The 17,718-nt window shown below is 36.7% G+C and overlaps 1 protein-coding gene across 1 annotated transcript in view; it reads right to left on the reverse strand.

Annotated features, from left to right (window-relative positions):
- Window positions 1-17,718, reverse strand: part of ADAM2 (ADAM metallopeptidase domain 2) — a 100,994-nt gene that overhangs the window by 76,436 nt on the left and 6,840 nt on the right. Inside the window, exons 4-6 of the mRNA XM_019742046.3 lie at window positions 17,290-17,368; window positions 10,073-10,149; window positions 9,549-9,717 (exon numbers count right to left, since the gene is read on the reverse strand). Of these exons, the coding sequence (XP_019597605.3) occupies window positions 9,549-9,717; window positions 10,073-10,149; window positions 17,290-17,368 (325 nt within the window). The remainder of the gene's footprint in view (window positions 1-9,548; window positions 9,718-10,072; window positions 10,150-17,289; window positions 17,369-17,718) is intronic.

Below are 17,718 nucleotides of genomic sequence, written 5' to 3' on the forward strand. Positions count from 1 at the left end.
TCTCCCTCCCGCAGAGGGAGGATATCTAGCATTTGAGACTATTAAACTCCATACCTGGGCCCCTCCCCCCGCTCTTCCAATCCTACCCCCACCCTTCCAGAGACTTAAACTGGCTCCTGATCTGAAGAGCAGTGTCAGATTACAGAGGAGCCTTGGGGTTTGGGCTAAGGGAAGACTGGCCGCTGGCTTTGGTCCAGGGAAGAGGCTGAGAAGAGTGTGGTTTGCCCTGGACTAGGAGACAGAAGACTCATCCACCCCCAGATACCACCGTTTCTGGCCTGTGGGTGGGGTGTGACACAGCTGGGCTGGGAAAGAGAAGACCCCTCTTTCCATCCCCAGCCCCCACCCTTTCTGGCCTGCATAGGGCGTGGCAATTACACCGGCGGAGGCATTCCCAGGGATCAGCAGTAAGTGGCATATACAGCACTCAGCTTTCAGCAGCTGAGGAATTCCCTGCCGGCCACACACACACACAGGGAAGAGGTGCCCTAAGACTCAGGAGAGCTGGACACAGGGCTGGTGGTGCTATTCTCGGTGTGCATATGTGCCGGCAAGGGCAGAAACTGCACTGACTTTGTAAAACCTACTGTCCAGACCCCTCAGCCCCACGCATCTAAAGCTGCAGCCTCAGAGTCACTCTGGGCATCAGGTGACCGGCTCTACCTGCACAATACGCAGGGGATTACTTGGTGGGCTTAAGCCACAACTGGCGCTGTCTTTTTTTTTTTTTTTCTTTTCTTTCTGTTTTGATTTGTCTTTATATTTTTGACATCTTTGCCTGTGTCGAGTGGGGATTCTGTGCTACAGCAGAGAACAACTTGGAGATTACTTGGTGGGCTTAAGCCACAACTGGCGCTGTGTTTTTTGTTTGTTTGTTTGTTTGCTTTTTGTTTGTTTGTTTGTTTTTGTTCTGTGTTGATTTGTCTTTATATTTTTGACATCTTTGCCTGTGTCGAGTGGGGATTCTGTGCTACAGCAGAGAACAACTTGGAGATTACTTGGTGGGTTTAAGCCACAACTGGCGCTGTGTTTTTTGTTTGTTTGTTTGTTTTTTGTTTGTTTGTTTTTTGTTTGTTTGTTTTTGTTCTGTGTTGATTTGTCTTTATATTTTTGACATCTTTGCCTGTGTCGAGTGGGGATTCTGTGCTACAGCAGAGAACAACTTGGAGATTACTTGGTGGGCTTAAGCCACAACTGGGCTGTGTTTTTTGTTTGTTTGTTTGTTTTTTGTTTGTTTGTTTTTTGTTTGTTTGTTTGTTTTTGTTCTGTGCTGATTTGTCTTTATATTTTTGACATCTTTGCCTGTGTCGAGTGGGGACTCTATGCTATAGCAGAGAACAACCTGGAGATCACTTGGTGGGCTTAAGCCACAACTGGCGCTGTGGTTTTTGTTTGTTTGTTTGTTTGCTTGCTTGTTTTGTTCTGTTTTGATTTGTCTTTATATTTTTGACATCTTTGCCTGTGTCGAGTGGGGACTCTGTGCTATAGCTGAGAACAACCTGGAGATTACTTGGTGGGCTTAAGCCACAACTGGTGCTGTTTTTTTTTTTGTTCTGTTTTGATTTGTCTTTATATTTCTGACATCTTTGCCTATGTCGAGTGGGGGTTGTCGATTGTTTTTTTACATGTGAATGTATTTGACTTTTTCCTTGTTGTTATTGTTGTGCTTGGTGATTTGCTTTGTTCTGTAATTGCCCTACCAGTGCCCAGCTTAAGAGGCACAAGATTCAACATACCCAGCGGCCAACTCCAGGCCAAGCCAGAGTACTACCGGGTTTGACCTACAAGTGACACACTCAGAGGGGATTCTTTACAGGCACATAGAGGCCAAAGGGCAAACCACATCTAAGCGGTCAATCCTCACGCAGCAGAATACCCTGCGTGGGCAAAGCCAAGTCTCACAACTAGTCAGCCTAGGAGTTAACTCCACCTACTCACAAGCGAAAAGCAATTAAGGATCTTCTTTAACAGGACAATATACACAACACAAGAGTCACTTTTAGAGCACACGCAGGGGAGAAGAACGAAGTAGTGCAAGTCAAATATAAAGGACATTTATTATATACTAATCCAGCAAGAACTAAGAACTCCAGGGCACCTATCTAATACATCGAAGCAAACACAGAGAGTCAGCCAGAATGAGGAAACAAAGAAACATATCCCAAATAAAAGAACAGAAGAAACCTTCAGAAATGGAACTAAATGAAGCAGAGGTAACCAAACTGTCAGAGACAGAGTTCAGAATACTGATGATAAGAATGTTTAAGGAACTTAGAGAGGACATCAAGAAGGATGTAGAAATCATAACGAACAACCAGTTAGAACTAAAGAACACAGTTACCGAAATAAAGAACTCACTTGAAGGAATTAACAGCAGGTTAGATGAAGCAGAGGATCGAATCAGCGACTTAGAAGACAAGGTAGCAGAGATCACCCAAACAGAACAACAGAAAGAAAAAAGAATAAAAAACAATGAAGATGGTTTAAGAGACCTATGGGATAACATCAAGCGCAACAACATGCGCATCATAGGAATACCAGAAGGTGAAGAGAAGAAACAAGGGATTGAGAACATATTTGAAGTAATAATGTCTGAAAATTTCCCTAACCTGATGAAGGAAACCAACATACAAGTCCAGGAAGTGCAGAGAGTTCCAACCAGGATAAACCCAAACAGGTCCACTCCAAGACACATTATAGCTAAAATGGCAAAGATTAAAGACAAAGAGAGAATCCTAAAAGCAGCAAGAGAAAGACAGAGGGTTACATACAAGGGAACTCCCATAAGACTATCAAATGACTTTTCTGCAGAAACATTGAAGGCCAGGAGGGAGTGGCAGGAGATACTCAAAGTGATGGAAAACAAAGGCCTACAACCTAGGTTGCTTTATCCAGCAAGGCTATCATTTAAAATTGACGGGGAGATAAAGAGCTTCCCAGAAAAGAATAAGCTAAAGGAATTCATTACCACCGAGCCAGCATTGCAAGAAATACTAAAAGGACTTCTGTAAATAGAAGAAAGATGAAAACAATTTATCCACAAATTTAAAAATGGCAATAACTATGTACTTATCAATAATCACTTTAAATGTAAATGGTTTAAATGCTCCAATCAAGAGACATAGGGTGGCTGAATGGATAAGAAAGCAAGACCCTTGTATATGCTGTATACAAGAGACTCACCTCAGATCAAAAGACACACACAGGCTAAAAGTGAAGGGTTGGAGTAAGATATTCCATGCAAATGGAAATGAGAAAAAAGCTGGAGTTGCAATACTTATCTCTGACAAAATAGACTTTAAAATGAAGAAAATATTAAAAGACAAAGATGGACACTATATAATAATAAAGGGATCAATTCGACAAGAGGATATAACCCTAGTAAACATCTATGCACCCAACATAGGAGCACCTAAATATATAAAACAGATATTGACTGACATAAAGATGGAGATCAACAGTAACACTATCATAGTAGGGGACTTCAACACACCTCTGACAACAAGGGACAGGTCTTCCAGACAGAAAATCAATACGGAAACAACAGCCTTAAATGACACATTGGACCACTTGGATTTAACCGATATTTTCAGAGCATTCCACCCCAATGCTGCAGAATACACGTTCTTCTCAAGCGCACATGGAACATTCTCCAAGATAGACCATATGTTAGGCCACAAAGCAAGTCTGGATAAATTTAAGAAAATTGAAATCATACCAATTGTCTTCTCTGACCACAGTGCTATGAAATTAGAAATGAACTACAGGAAAAAGACTGGAAGACACACAAATTCATGGAGGCTGAATAATATGTTACTAAACAATGAATGGGTCAAACAGGAGATCAAGGAAGAAATCAAAAGATATCTCAAGACAAACGAAAATGAAAATACAACGACCCAAAATCTATGGGATGCAGCGAAAGCAGTCCTAAGAGGGAAGTTCATAGCACTGCAGGCCTACCTAAAGAAACAAGAAACATCACTAATCAACAGTTTATCTTCACACTTAAGGGATCTGGAAAAAGAACAACAAAATAAGCCCAAAGGGAGTACAAGGAAGGAGATAATAAAGATCAGAGCGGAAATAAATGAAATAGAAACCAGAAAAACAATACAAAAGATCAATGAATCCAAGAGTTGGTTCTTAGAGAAGATAAACAAAATTGACAAACCTTTAGCCAGACTCATTAAAAAAAAGAGAGAGAGGACCCAAATTAATAAAATCAGTAATGAAAGAGGAGAAGTGACAACAGACACCGCAGAGATACAAAAAATCCTAAGAAATTTCTATGAGCAACTGTATGCCAACAAATTTGACAACCTGGAAGAAATGGACAATTTCCTAGATGCATACAACCTCCCAAGGCTAACTCAAGAGGAGACAGAAAACCTGAATAGACTGATTACCACCAAGGAAATTGAATCAGTAATCAACAATCTCCCAACAAACAAAAGCCCTGGACCAGATGGCTTTACAGGTGAATTTTACAGAGCGTTCCAAAAAGAATTGTCACCTATTCTCCTCAAACTCTTCCAAAAAATCCAGAGGGAGGGAAGACTCCCAAACACTTTTTACGAAGCCACTATCACCCTGATCCCAAAATCAGACAAAGACACCACAAAAAAAGAAAACTACAGGCCGATATCGCTAATGAACATAGATGCAAAAATCCTCAACAAAATACTAGCAAACAGAATTCAGCAATATATTAAAAAGATTATACACCATGATCAAGTGGGATTCATCCCTGGTATGCAAGGGTGGTTCAACATCCGCAAATCAATTAATGTGATACACCACATTAACAAAATGAAAAATAAAAATCATATGATCATATCAATTGACGCAGAAAAAGCATTTGATAAAATTCAGCAGCCATTCATGATAAAAACCCTTAAGAAAGTGGGAATAGAGGGATCATATCTCAACATAATAAAGGCCATATATGATAGACCCACAGCTAACATCATACTCAATGGGGAAAAACTAAAACCATTCCCCTTAAAATCAGGAACAAGGCAAGGCTGCCCACTTTCTCCACTTCTATTCAACATAGTGCTGGAAGTTCTAGCCACAGCAATCAGACAAGAAAAAGAAATAAAAGGCATCCAAATCGGTAAGGAGGAAGTAAAACTGTCATTATATGCAGATGATATGATACTATATTTAGAGAACCCTAAAGACTCCACCAAGAAACTATTAGAGCTGATAGATGAATTTAGTAAAGTAGCAGGATACAAAATTAATATTCAGAAATCAGTTGCATTTGTATATACCAATAATAAAACATCAGAAGGAGAAATTAAAAAAGCAATTCCGTTTACAATTGCTCCAAAGACTATAAAATACCTGGGAATAAATTTAACCAAAGAAGTAAAAGATCTGTACTCAGAAAATTATAAGACACTGAAGAAAGAAATGAAAGAAGATACAAATAGATGGAAACATATACCATGTTCATGGATAGGAAGAATTAATATAGTTAAAATGTCCATACTGCCTAAGGCAATATATATATTCAACGCAATTCCTATCAAACTACCAACGACATTTTTCACAGAAATAGAACATATAATCCTAAAATTTATATGGGATAACAAAAGACCCCGGATATCTTCAACAATCTTGAGAAATAAGAACAAAGTGGGAGGTATAACAATACCTGACTTCAAATTATACTACAAGGCTACAGTAATCAAAACAGCATGGTACTGGCATAAAAACAGACCCATAGATCAATGGAACAGAATAGAGAGTCCAGAAATAAATCCATGCCTATATGGCCACTTAATCTATGACAATGGAAGCAAGAATGTACGGTGGGGTAAAGACAGTCTATTCAATAAATGGTGCTGGGAAACTTGGACAGACACATGCAAAAAGATGAAGCTGGATCACCTCCTTACACCACATACAAAAATAAATTCAAAATGGCTTAAAGATTTAAATGTAAGATCTGAAACCATAAAATTCCTAGAAGAAAATATAGGAAGAAACTTCACAGACATTACCCGGAGTAAGATTTTTACTGATATATCCCCTCGCGCGAGGGAAGTAAGAGGAAAAATAAACATGTGGGATTACATCAAACTAAAAAGCTTTTTCACAGCAAAGGAAACCATCAATAAAACAAAAAGGGATCCTACTGATTGGGAAAAGATATTTGCCAATGATATATCTGATAAGGGGTTAATATCACAAATTTATAAAAAACTCACTCAACTCAACTCCAAAAAAACAAACAACCCAATTAAAAAATGGGCAGAGGACATGAAGAGACATTTTTCTAAAAAGGACACACAGATGGCAAACAGACATATGAAGAAATGTTCAACCTCACTAACCATTAGAGAAATGCAAATAAAAACCACAATGAGATACCACCTCACCCCAGTCAGGATGGCTATCATCAATAAATCAACAAACAACAAGTGCTGGCGTGGATGCGGAGAAAAGGGAACGCTGGTGCACTGTTGGTGGGAATGCAGATTGGTGCAGCCACTATGGAAAACAGTTTGGAGATATCTCAAAAATCTGAAAATGGAACTACCTTATGATCCAGCAATCCCACTCCTAGGTATCTATCCGGAGAAATCCAAAACTCCAATTCAAAAATCTTTATGCACTCCTATGTTTATTGCAGCACTATATACAATAGCCAAGACCTGGAAACAACCGAAATGCCCATCAGTAGATGACTGGATTAAGAAACTGTGGTACATTTATACAATGGAGTATTACACAGCCATAAAGAAGAAAGAAATCTTACCCTTTGCAACAACATGGATGGACCTAGAGAACATTATGTTAAGTGAAATAAGTCAGAAAGAGAAAGACAAATACCATATGATCTCACTTATATGCGGAATCTAAAGAAAAGAATAAGTGAATGAACTAATCAGAAACAGTTTTGGAAACATGGAGGGAAAAACAGAGGGTTGCTAGAGGGGCGGGGGGGTGGGGATAAGGGGAAGGTGAGAGGTTTTGGGAACGTACAGAGGGATAGTGGATGGGGGGAGGGGGGTTCACACAGTGTGAGGGATATAAATGATAAATGTCTAAGTTTTGCTTTGTCTTGTGCACCTGAAACTAATTAATAAAAATAAAAATAAAAAAAATGCAAAGCCCTAAAAAAAAAAAAAAAAAAAAAAGATTACTTCAACTGCAATAAAGTTTTCTTTGGTCAAGTAAATACTAAAGAATTGGATCTAGGCAAAAAGATTAGAGAACACTACTTAATGATACAATTGCAATATAGATGGATTGGAGTTAAATTTAAAATATGTCAAAGGTCATTGGTAAAAATATTCAGAGAGTGAGAAGGGGTTTGATAGATAGATGATGATAGAAAGATAGATAGATGACAGATAGATAATAGATAAATAGACAAGTAGGTAAACAATGTGTTAGTGTGTTTTGTTTAGCTTGAGCAACCATTATGTCCAATTTCGAATCAATAAACTAAGCAAAAAGCTTGGAATGAGAGTGAGAGAGCTGTGAATCACAATAAAGACATGGAAAAATATAGAAGACAAACAAAAACCTGAGGCATAACAGGAAATATCAATATCTAGAATCTAAGTATAGAAGGAAAAGTCAGAAAAAGTGAGACAGAATGTGAAGCAGGAGAGTTTTATTGAAGAGTAAAGTGAGTGAAAAATTCCAGGGGGTTTTGATTTTATTTCACCATTAACAATGTACCTAATGGTGATGGACTGGATCCTTTCTTCGTAAGATTGGGGCAAGACAAGGATAAGTCTTCTCACCTACTCAATATTATACTGCGGGAGCTGACCAGGGCAATTAGACAATAAAAAAGAAATGAAAGTTATCCTAATTGAAAAGAAAGAATATAAACTATCTTTATTCAAGATGACATGACCATGTATGTAGAAAGTCACAGGGTCTAATAAAAAAACTAATGAACAATTTCAACAAATTTGCAAAATATAAAATCAGTATACAAAAATCAATAATTTCCAAACACTAATAATGTGAAATACAAATTTAAAATAAAAATTAAATGTTCAACAGCGTTTAAATAATAAAATGTGTAGAAAACTAATTTAACAAGTAACAAAAGAAGTTTACTTGATAACTTTAAGACTCAACTATTGAAAACAATTCAGAAAAATATGAAAGAAAACCTAAAAACAAAGCTATTCAATGTTTATGGATAAAAAGAGTTTGTATTGTTAAATGGCAATATTTCCCAAATGAATCTACAGAATCAACACAATCCCAACTGACTTTTTAAGAAAATTGAAATAAATGAATTTTAAAATTTATTTGGAAATTCCAGTAGCAAGAATATCAAAACAGAAGAATGCACACTTACTAATTCCAAAACTTATTTCAAAGGAATAGTACTAAAAATGTGTGGTTCTGGCATAAGAATAAGCATAAATACCAATGGAATTCAATTGCAATTGCAGAAATCATCCTTAACATTAATGGTTAACCGATCTTTGAAAAAAAAAAAAGGCCATGATAATTCAGTGGAACAAAAAAACAATCTTTTGACCAAATGGTGTTGGGAAAACTAGATTTCCATATGATAAATTTTGAGTTTAGCATTTCACATCAGACCACACAATAATTATCTTAAATTGAATCATGTATTAAAATGTTGGAAGTTAAACAATAAAACTTACAGGAGAAATATAGAAACAAATTTTGTAGTCCTGGTGTGATGGTTAATTTTATCTGTCAACTTGACTAGGCCACAATGTCCAGATGTACATGAATGTATTTGTGTGTGTGTGTGTGTGTTTATGTACATACACATATGTGCACACATACATGTATACATATATCATGTTGGTTCTGTTTCTCTGGAGAAATATATGCCCTGAAAAAGACTCTTAACTACTGTAGTTGCATATCTGAGATGGTTGACAATCAAACCCAGAAGCTCATTTTATGAGTAGATGAATTACAATACAAATTGATTTCCACCATCACAGGATGTATACTGTTATAGTGAGGGCATTAATTGGGAAGAAATTAAATCCTGAATATTGGAATAGGGATATACGGGAGGGCGACTCTGATGAATCTGGGGTTACAAACTCCTAAGCAGCTTCTCCATCCCTGTATGAGGATATTAACCCTGCATCTTGAGGAAAACATAATCTCTGCCCCTGCGGCAGTTGCCTTAAAAGATACTAGGGATTCTCCTCAGGACCCTAGCTATGTATCTTCAATATTTTTGTGAATGGTATTTGTATTATTATATCAAAATTTTGACATACTGGATATGGAGAAAGAAGTACATCTGCAGACAATAAAGGTTTAGATCATGGAGGAAAAATGTCATTAACAGCAAAAAATACAAACTTGGAGGTCTGGAAATTTGAATGACTAGCAGCTTTAAGGCTTACAATATAAGTCACAAAGTTTCTGGTACATCTATCTATCTATCTATCTATCTATCTATCTATCTATCTATCTTATATATTAATTTCTGATTTTTATCAGAAAAAGTACATTGTTTATATTGCTGAATAGTAATAACCATATAGTTTACTCAATTAATTACCTACCTCTATAGTTTGTATTGTATAGGGCATTTCTTTTGGCTCAATATCCTCCTCAGCATATAAAGAAGCACCTGTATTCTTATGTTTTATTTGATAAATCACATGTTCAAAACCAATCGAAGGCTCCAAGGGCTCAATTCCATAACTTACATTTTCAAACTGTAATATGCCCCTAAAAATTTCAAAAAATAAGCAAATAAACAATACACTTTTTAAAGTTGATAAAATGCCATTTAGTCAGGGTTTTCTTAATAGTATGCAGATAATTTTCAGTCTTAGTCTTAGGTAGTAAAATAGGAAAAAGTTTCTAAGTATCCCCAAACTTATTGAGTGGCACAGAATATTGGTATTTGCCTAGCTATTAATATTTCATGGTCTCCAAATATATCAAATATCTTAATACAGGATAAGGGTAGGAGACATTACAAGAATTTCCACACTACACTTTCCAAAGGCAGTTTCCCACACACAAAAAAAATTCTAAAAAAAAAAATCCATTTTGTAGTTATAAAATTATATATCACAACCTGAGTCCAGTACATGTGCTAAGGATCACCATAGAATTTGGATAACCTTCAATGTACCCTTGGTAGAAGCAAAAACTCTGAAAAATAAGAGATAAAATACATATAGCTATATTAGAGTAAATTATGTTAAAGTTTTCATATTAATGTTTTCAAATATTTAAAACAGATATGTTTATTGTTGTGTATGTGTCAAATACTCATTGCTTCCTAGATAGATTTATAGGATTATTAGATGAGCATTTGGCACAATTATCAAAAAAATTTCCCACAGGTTCAAAAAGAATTAGTACACTTCCATATTTTTTCCTGTTCTGAATTAAACGTGATATTCTTGGTCATTAGGATCAAGGTAAAAATCATCAAAAAATTATTTTTCCATACTCTTTTGATTTAATTTTGCAGGGGACAGGTAAAAAACAAAATGAATTCAAAAGAGAAATTTTTCTTTCCATAATTATTTGAGTGTAATAGCAGAGTAGCTTGTATTGGATTAATCCTCTCACCAATTACAAATATAAACTCAGAGTTAGCTGCCTGCTGGAATAAAAATGAAAACTCTTTAAAGAAAAGAGTCACAGGCTTTACAATGTATCACTGAATATAACCACTATGGTTTTAAAATATTAAATATGCGACAAAAGAAAAATGTGGCACATAGTCAAGGGAAAAATCAGAAAGAGAACTGATCCTGAAAAATTAACCTAGATTTTGGAGTTAGAAAAAAAAAAAAAAAAAAAAAAAGGCTTTAGAGCAGATATTAAAAATGTAACCAAGAACAAAAAGGAAAATTTAGGCATAATAGGAAAGCAGTTAGGAAATTCAGAAGAGAAATGAAGATTATAAAAATGCCAACTCTAAATTCTAGAACAAAAATATATTTAAAATGTAACACAGGGGATAGGTTTTAATTACTAGACATTGGAGATGGAAAAAAAAGGTAAAAAAAAAAAATAGATGTATACAAATCATCAAATCTGAACATAGCTATAGCAACCTGTGGAACACTGTTACCTAACATATGTCTAATTGGAGTCCAGAGAAATGGAAAGAGAAAGTAGGCATAATAATATTTGGAAAAAAAAGATCAAAATTTCCCCAAATATATTGAGATACTACAATTTGTAGATTCAGGCACTGAATATACAAATGGACAATGGCTAGATTATTTGTAAAAATATAATCCTGACCCATAATGTACAGCAATCTGCCCAGGAAATCAACCCCCTTATTGACAATAACTAGCCAGGAAGCCAGCCTGCTACAAATCAGAGCTTGTAGGAAGTCACATTGCTACCTCCGGTAACAATCCAGGAAGCTAAATACATAATAGTCAGCCCCAAATGACAAGGACTTAATTAAAAACTGTCAGTTTCCCTAAATTTTGTCTCTGCCTCCAACTTAAGACCAACCATAGAATGCCAAATATGTACCCCTAGACAATCACATAGCATGTTTCACTTCTAGTTAGCCTACCTACAGCTTCTCCATGCCACCAATCTCCAATCAGGACATACCTGAAGTTTTCCTTACTTTCCACTATATGAAGCTCTACCACTCCTCTGCTTGTCTTAGTGTATCTGTCAAAACACAAGTGCTGGTGTCTGACTTCCTTGCTATGTATGTCAAGCTCTGAATAAATGTCTTTTGCTTATTTTCATTTGTTTGGTTTTTGTGCATTCTCATTATATAAGGAACTCAGCACATCATGATAAACTAATAGAAATGAAAAATGAAGAGAAAATCTTGAAATAAGCCAAAGAAAAGTAGCACATAACAGTCAGAGGACTAGAGATACAAACAATGCAAACAATGATACTTCTTACTATATATATCTATAGATAGATATAGGTACACATAGCTACTGAGTCAGGATACGATGAAATAGAATAACATGCTAAGAGAGAAAAAAATGCCCTGGCATGTAGAAAAATGTATTAAGAAAAACTGTTCTTTGGAAATGAAGATTTGGCTCTCAGGACCACATCAATTACAACTAAACTACAGAACAACCATCACTGAGAATCACTTGAAGTCTAACTGAACTGAAACCCTACAACTACAGACATAGAGAAGTAGCCACCTCAAGACTAGGGCAGAGACACAGAATGGGCTAATCCCAAAATCGCATGTGACCATTAAAAATTGGAGTGATATCTTGATTACATATGTACCCCCAGAGGAGTGAGGGGTCCCAGCCTCACCCCAGGCTCCCCAGCCCAGGGTTCCAGTGCTGGGAAGAGAAGTCCCCATAATTTCTGGCTGTGAAAACCAGCAGAGATTGTGGATGAGTAAGTCAGAGCCAGAGGGTGGCTGCACTCCCAAGTGCTCCTATTAAAGGACCCACGGATGGACTTACTTACTGTCAGACTCACTCACTCTGAGCTTCAGTGCTGAGGCAGCAGCTCTAAAGATGCCAAGGACATACAGGGAGTAACTGAGTAGTCTAGCTTCAGGGTGAGGGCTGGAGGGGCAGCTAGCTTTCTTCCAGATGGAGTAGATGGAGTAGCTGGTGAAAGCTATTGTTTCTTTGTTAAGCCCTCCCCCTTGCTGCATGCAGAGGCAGGCAGATGTCATATCTGCATCTCCATCAAATGTGCTATCACCTGTCATCTGCCCTGCCCTACTGATTCCCTGAGACCCCACCCCACCCAACATTTGGGCCCACCCAAGTCACTTTCAGTGGATTTTCTGTACAAATAACCTGTCTTAACTCATGTGTGGACTTTCATAAAATCTCTCAAATGTTCACAAAACCCAAACAAGCAGCATCTGGCTTCTGTGTGTCTCGTACCTCTGGCTGAGCAGTCATAAGCCTGGCACTAGCAACAGCTGGTCTCAGTTCACAGATTGTCCTCTCAAGGCACCTCCAAGCCTGGTGTGTGTGTGTGGGGGGCCACCTGCAGATTGCTTTGTGGCTTATACCAAGTAGACCCAGGCAGGGCACATGTTGTGGTTAAACTAGGCTTACAGCTGGTCCCCTCCCAGGAGGCCCCAGTGCTGGCCTTCCTGGTGGCCAGCTTCAGACTAAGCTGGAGCATCACCCAGCCACCTTCAAGGACAACACATCAAGAGGGCAGACTGGACAGGTGCCCTGCTCTGTAGGGTCAGTCCTTGCACAGTAGCTCCTCCACTGTAGTCAAGGTCAGTCCTCACAGCCAATCAGGCTGAGGGTCAATCCCTCCCATTGATGTACAAACAGCAACCAAGGCTCAACCACAACAAGCGGGCACACAAAACACACACAAGGGACACACTGGAGCACCCAGCTCTGGTGACCAGGGAGACTGCACCACTGGGTCCCACAAGACGCCTATTACATAAGGCTTCTCTCTACTAGGACCAGGAGGCATAGCAGCTCTACCTCATACATAGAAACAAACACCAAGAGGCAGCCAAAATGGGGAGACAAAGAAACATGTTTCAAATAAAAAAAAAGAACAAAGCTCCAGAAAAAGAACAAAATAAAATGAAGACAAGCAATCTACCAGATGCAGAGTTCAAAACACTGGTTATAAGAACACTCAATGATCTCTGGGAGAACTTCAATAAAAAGATAGGAAACATAAAAATGGAGATAGAAAACATAAAGAATAACCAGTCAGAAATAAAGACTACAATAACTGAAATGAAGAATACATGAGAGGGAATCAACAGTAGATTAGATAAAGCAGAGAGTTAAATCAGCAATTTAGAAGATAAGGTTGTAGAAAATACCCAATCAAAACAGCAAAAAGAAAAAAGGAATTAAAAAAACTGAGGATAGTTTCAGGAGCCTCTGGGAAAACATCAAACATACCAACATTTGCATCATAGGGATACCAGAAGAAGAAAGAGCAATAAATTGAAAACCTATTTGAAGAAATAATGACAGAAAACTTTCCTAAACTGGCAATGGAAATAGATATACAAGTCAAGGAAGTGCACAGAATCCCAAACAAGGTGAACACAAATAGGTCCACAGTAAGATATATCATAACTAAAATGCCAAAGGATAAAGAAAAAGAGAGAATCTTAAAAGCAGCAAGAGAAATGCAGTTAGTTACTACAAGGGAGCTCCCATAAGACTGTCAGGTGACTACTCAATGGAAATTTTGCAAGCCAGAGGGATTGGCAGGAAATATTCAAAGTGATGAAAAGAAAGGACCTACAACCAAGATTACTCTACCCAGCAAAGCTATCATTTAGAATCAAAGGACAGATAAAGAGTTTCCAAGAACAACAACAAATAAAAACCTAAAAGAATTCATCACCACCAAAACAGTATTACAAGGAATTTTAGAGGGATGTCTTAAAGTTGAAAAGAAAAAAATAAATAAATAGTAAGAATAATAAAATGGCAAAAACCACATATCTATCAACAATTACTTTCCATGCAAATGGATTAAATGTTCCAATCAAAAGATAAGGCGGCTGAATGGTTGAGAAAACAAGACCCTTACATATGCAGCCTACAAGAGACTCACTTCAGATCGAAAGGCACACAGAGACTGGAAGTAAAGGGATAGGAAAATGATATTTCATGGGGAAAAATAAAGCTGAGGTAGCAAGACAAGAGACAAAATATACTTTAAAACAAAGGTTATAACGAGACAAAGGACCTTGTAATCCAATTCCTGGGTATTTATCTTAAGAAACCCAAAATGCTACTATGAGGGAACAAATGCATCCATATGTTAATTGCAGCATTGTTCATAATGGCCAAGATATGGAAGCAGTCTAGGTGTCCGTCAATGGATGAATGGATAAAAAGTAGGTGGTACATACATACAATGGAATATTTCTTGGCCATGGATAGGAATGAGTTATTTCCATCTGCAGTAGCATTCATGGAACTAGAGGGTATTGTGCAGAGTGGGGTATGTCAGATACAGAAAGACAGATATAATGTGATTTCATTTATATGGAATCTAAAGAACAAAATAAACAAAACAGAAACAGACTCATAGATACAGAGAACATTTTGGTGGTTGTCAGATGGGAGGGCTGTTGGGGGTGAGTGAAAAAGATGAAGTGATTAATAAATACACCTTGACTGTTACACAGTATTCATAGGGATATAAGGTATAGCATAAGGAATATAGTCAATAATATTGTAATAACTGTGTATGGTGTCAGATGGGTACTAGATTTATCGGGGTGATAGCTGGGCAGGGGAGGGGTTTGGAGGGCAGGATGAAAAGGTGAAGGGAATAAGAAATACAAATTGGTAATTACAAAACAGTCATGGGGATGTAAAGTAAAACATAGGGAATATGGTCCAAAATATGGTAATAGCTACGCATACTGCCAGGTAGGTACTAGACTAGTCCGGGGGATCCCTTCTTAAATCATGTACTTGTAAATGTCTAACCACTATGCTGTACACCTGAAATTAATATAAAATAATATTGACTATCAAAATAAATAAATAAATAAATAAATAAATAAATAAATAAATAAATAAATAAGATGTAGAGAACTGATGGCTGGTATGACAACATGATGAACTCCACAAATCTGACCCTAGCAAAATGAATGAAAATTATAAATAAACAACCATTTAAACCCTCTGCAAATAGTCAAAGGGACAAATGGTCCTAAGAGAAAATGAATAAACAGTTACTCAAGAAAACTTATGAAAATACAGTAAGAAAAACGAAAGCCTGTGTTATTTGAGCCAAGATCACATCCTCCTTCCCCCACTCCAAGTTCAGTGAGATACTTGAGGCTGCTGCAGGAGTAACACAACATATTGTTTTACGATAAACTTTTTTTCAATAGAAAGAGTACACTCTTTTCAGTAGAAAGAGTACACTCTAAAATAATGACAAAAGTAAGCATAGTAAGTACATAAACTAGTATCATAGTGGTTTATCATTATTAAGTATTATGTACTGTGCATAATTGTATGTGCTACACTTTTCCACGACTGGCAGCACAGGTTTGTTTACACCAGCATCACCATAAATACATGAGTAATGCATTGGCTTTATTACTCATGGCTATGATGTCACTAGGCATTAGGAACTTTTCAGCTCCATTATAATCTTATGGGACGACCATTGTATATACGGTCTGTCAGTGACTAAAACATCATTATGCAGCTCATGGTTATATTCATTATATTTGAGGCCAACATTTAACTGAGGTCAATATGCAACGACTTCCACATTCAGGCTAATAAAACATTCTTTTCTTTGTCTTTGTAATTATACATTTATCTTTCATGGTTACCTCCTAGAGGTAGGAGGTGGGGTTAAGTGTTAGGTATAGCACAATTGTATAAAATTCAGCCATGGGATATGTGTCTCTTTGTCTTTTTAATTGTAACTCTCTCTCTGTCTCTTACACATACACACACATACACACACAGTCACACACACATATACATGCCATGTGCACATACATGTACATATATACTTGTGTGTGTATATATATACATGCATACATATAAATATATGTCATAACATAATTTGACTATGTATTATTTATATATCTGTATAGGCTACTCCATAGATGACTCAAATATATTTGCCCCATCTGTTCAGCAAAATTTAAAGCAATTATTCACGTATCTATTATTTCTTCTTTTAGAAGCTTAATCTCTATAAAAATGCTTTAATTTCGAAGTACTGGTAGATTCACTACATAGAAATCAGCAATACAAATGGAAAAACCAATAGGAATTGGTAGGGCAAGGCAAAAGTAAAAAGAAAACAGCATTTTAGGTATGGGTAATTAATGCAATTACATGCACACTTCTCTATTATTTTTCCAAAAAAATAGACATAAAATGAAGCTCCAAGAATTCCAAATATATGAAAACTTAATATATTCCTAAATGTACATGAAATTCCATGTGTATTTACTTGGTCTCTGAAAATACTTCAGACATATATTTGGAGCCTTCTTTGCTTCCCATATTTAGCTTTCCTAACCCAAGCCATGTATTTTCATTTGAAGTATTTCACAACATAGTCAACCCTTTCCCCACAGGTATATAAGCACATACATGTACATCATCATGAAATAATGGCCTAAAAACATCACAATTATTTTTGGTTTGCATAACCATCTATGTAATAAGGCTTACTCAAGACACATCATCAAAAAGAAATAAATTCATGCCAAAACAAAACATGACTCCAACCCTTTGTACTCCAGCAACAAGTGGATCCTAAGTATGATGATCACAGAAACTCACATAACAGAGGCAAAACAGACAATAAAAATCATACCTGAAACTGTTGTTCAAAAGGTTTCCTACTTCCTGTGCCTTTATAACCATAAACTCTAAAATTATGAGGTAAAAAAGCCCTGTAAAATAAAGATTAAAAGTATTTAATGGAAAAAGTTTTTCCTAAGCTTTTAATTTGAAATATTATTTCATTATGCTTATTATAAATAGGTAGGTAGGCAGAGGGAGAGAGAGGGAAAAACAGAGAGATTGGTTCTCTAATTTTGTTATAATTTCACTCAAAAATCCTAGTCTCCAGTCCTCCCCTCACTCACTTTTACCATCACACTCTCCTCCTAGCTGTTTTTTAAATACACAGGCAAGCTTTTGCCTCAGGGTATTTGCAGAAGTTGTCCTTTCCTGGGATGTCCTTCAACACTGCTCACTGTCTCAGCTATTTCAAGTCTTTGCTTATATAGCAGCTTCTCAG

This window comes from Rhinolophus sinicus, chromosome 16 (genome assembly GCF_057876585.1).
Source record: "Rhinolophus sinicus isolate RSI-liver-muscle chromosome 16, RSI-T2T, whole genome shotgun sequence".
In the NCBI taxonomy this organism is placed as follows: Eukaryota; Metazoa; Chordata; class Mammalia; order Chiroptera; family Rhinolophidae; genus Rhinolophus; species Rhinolophus sinicus.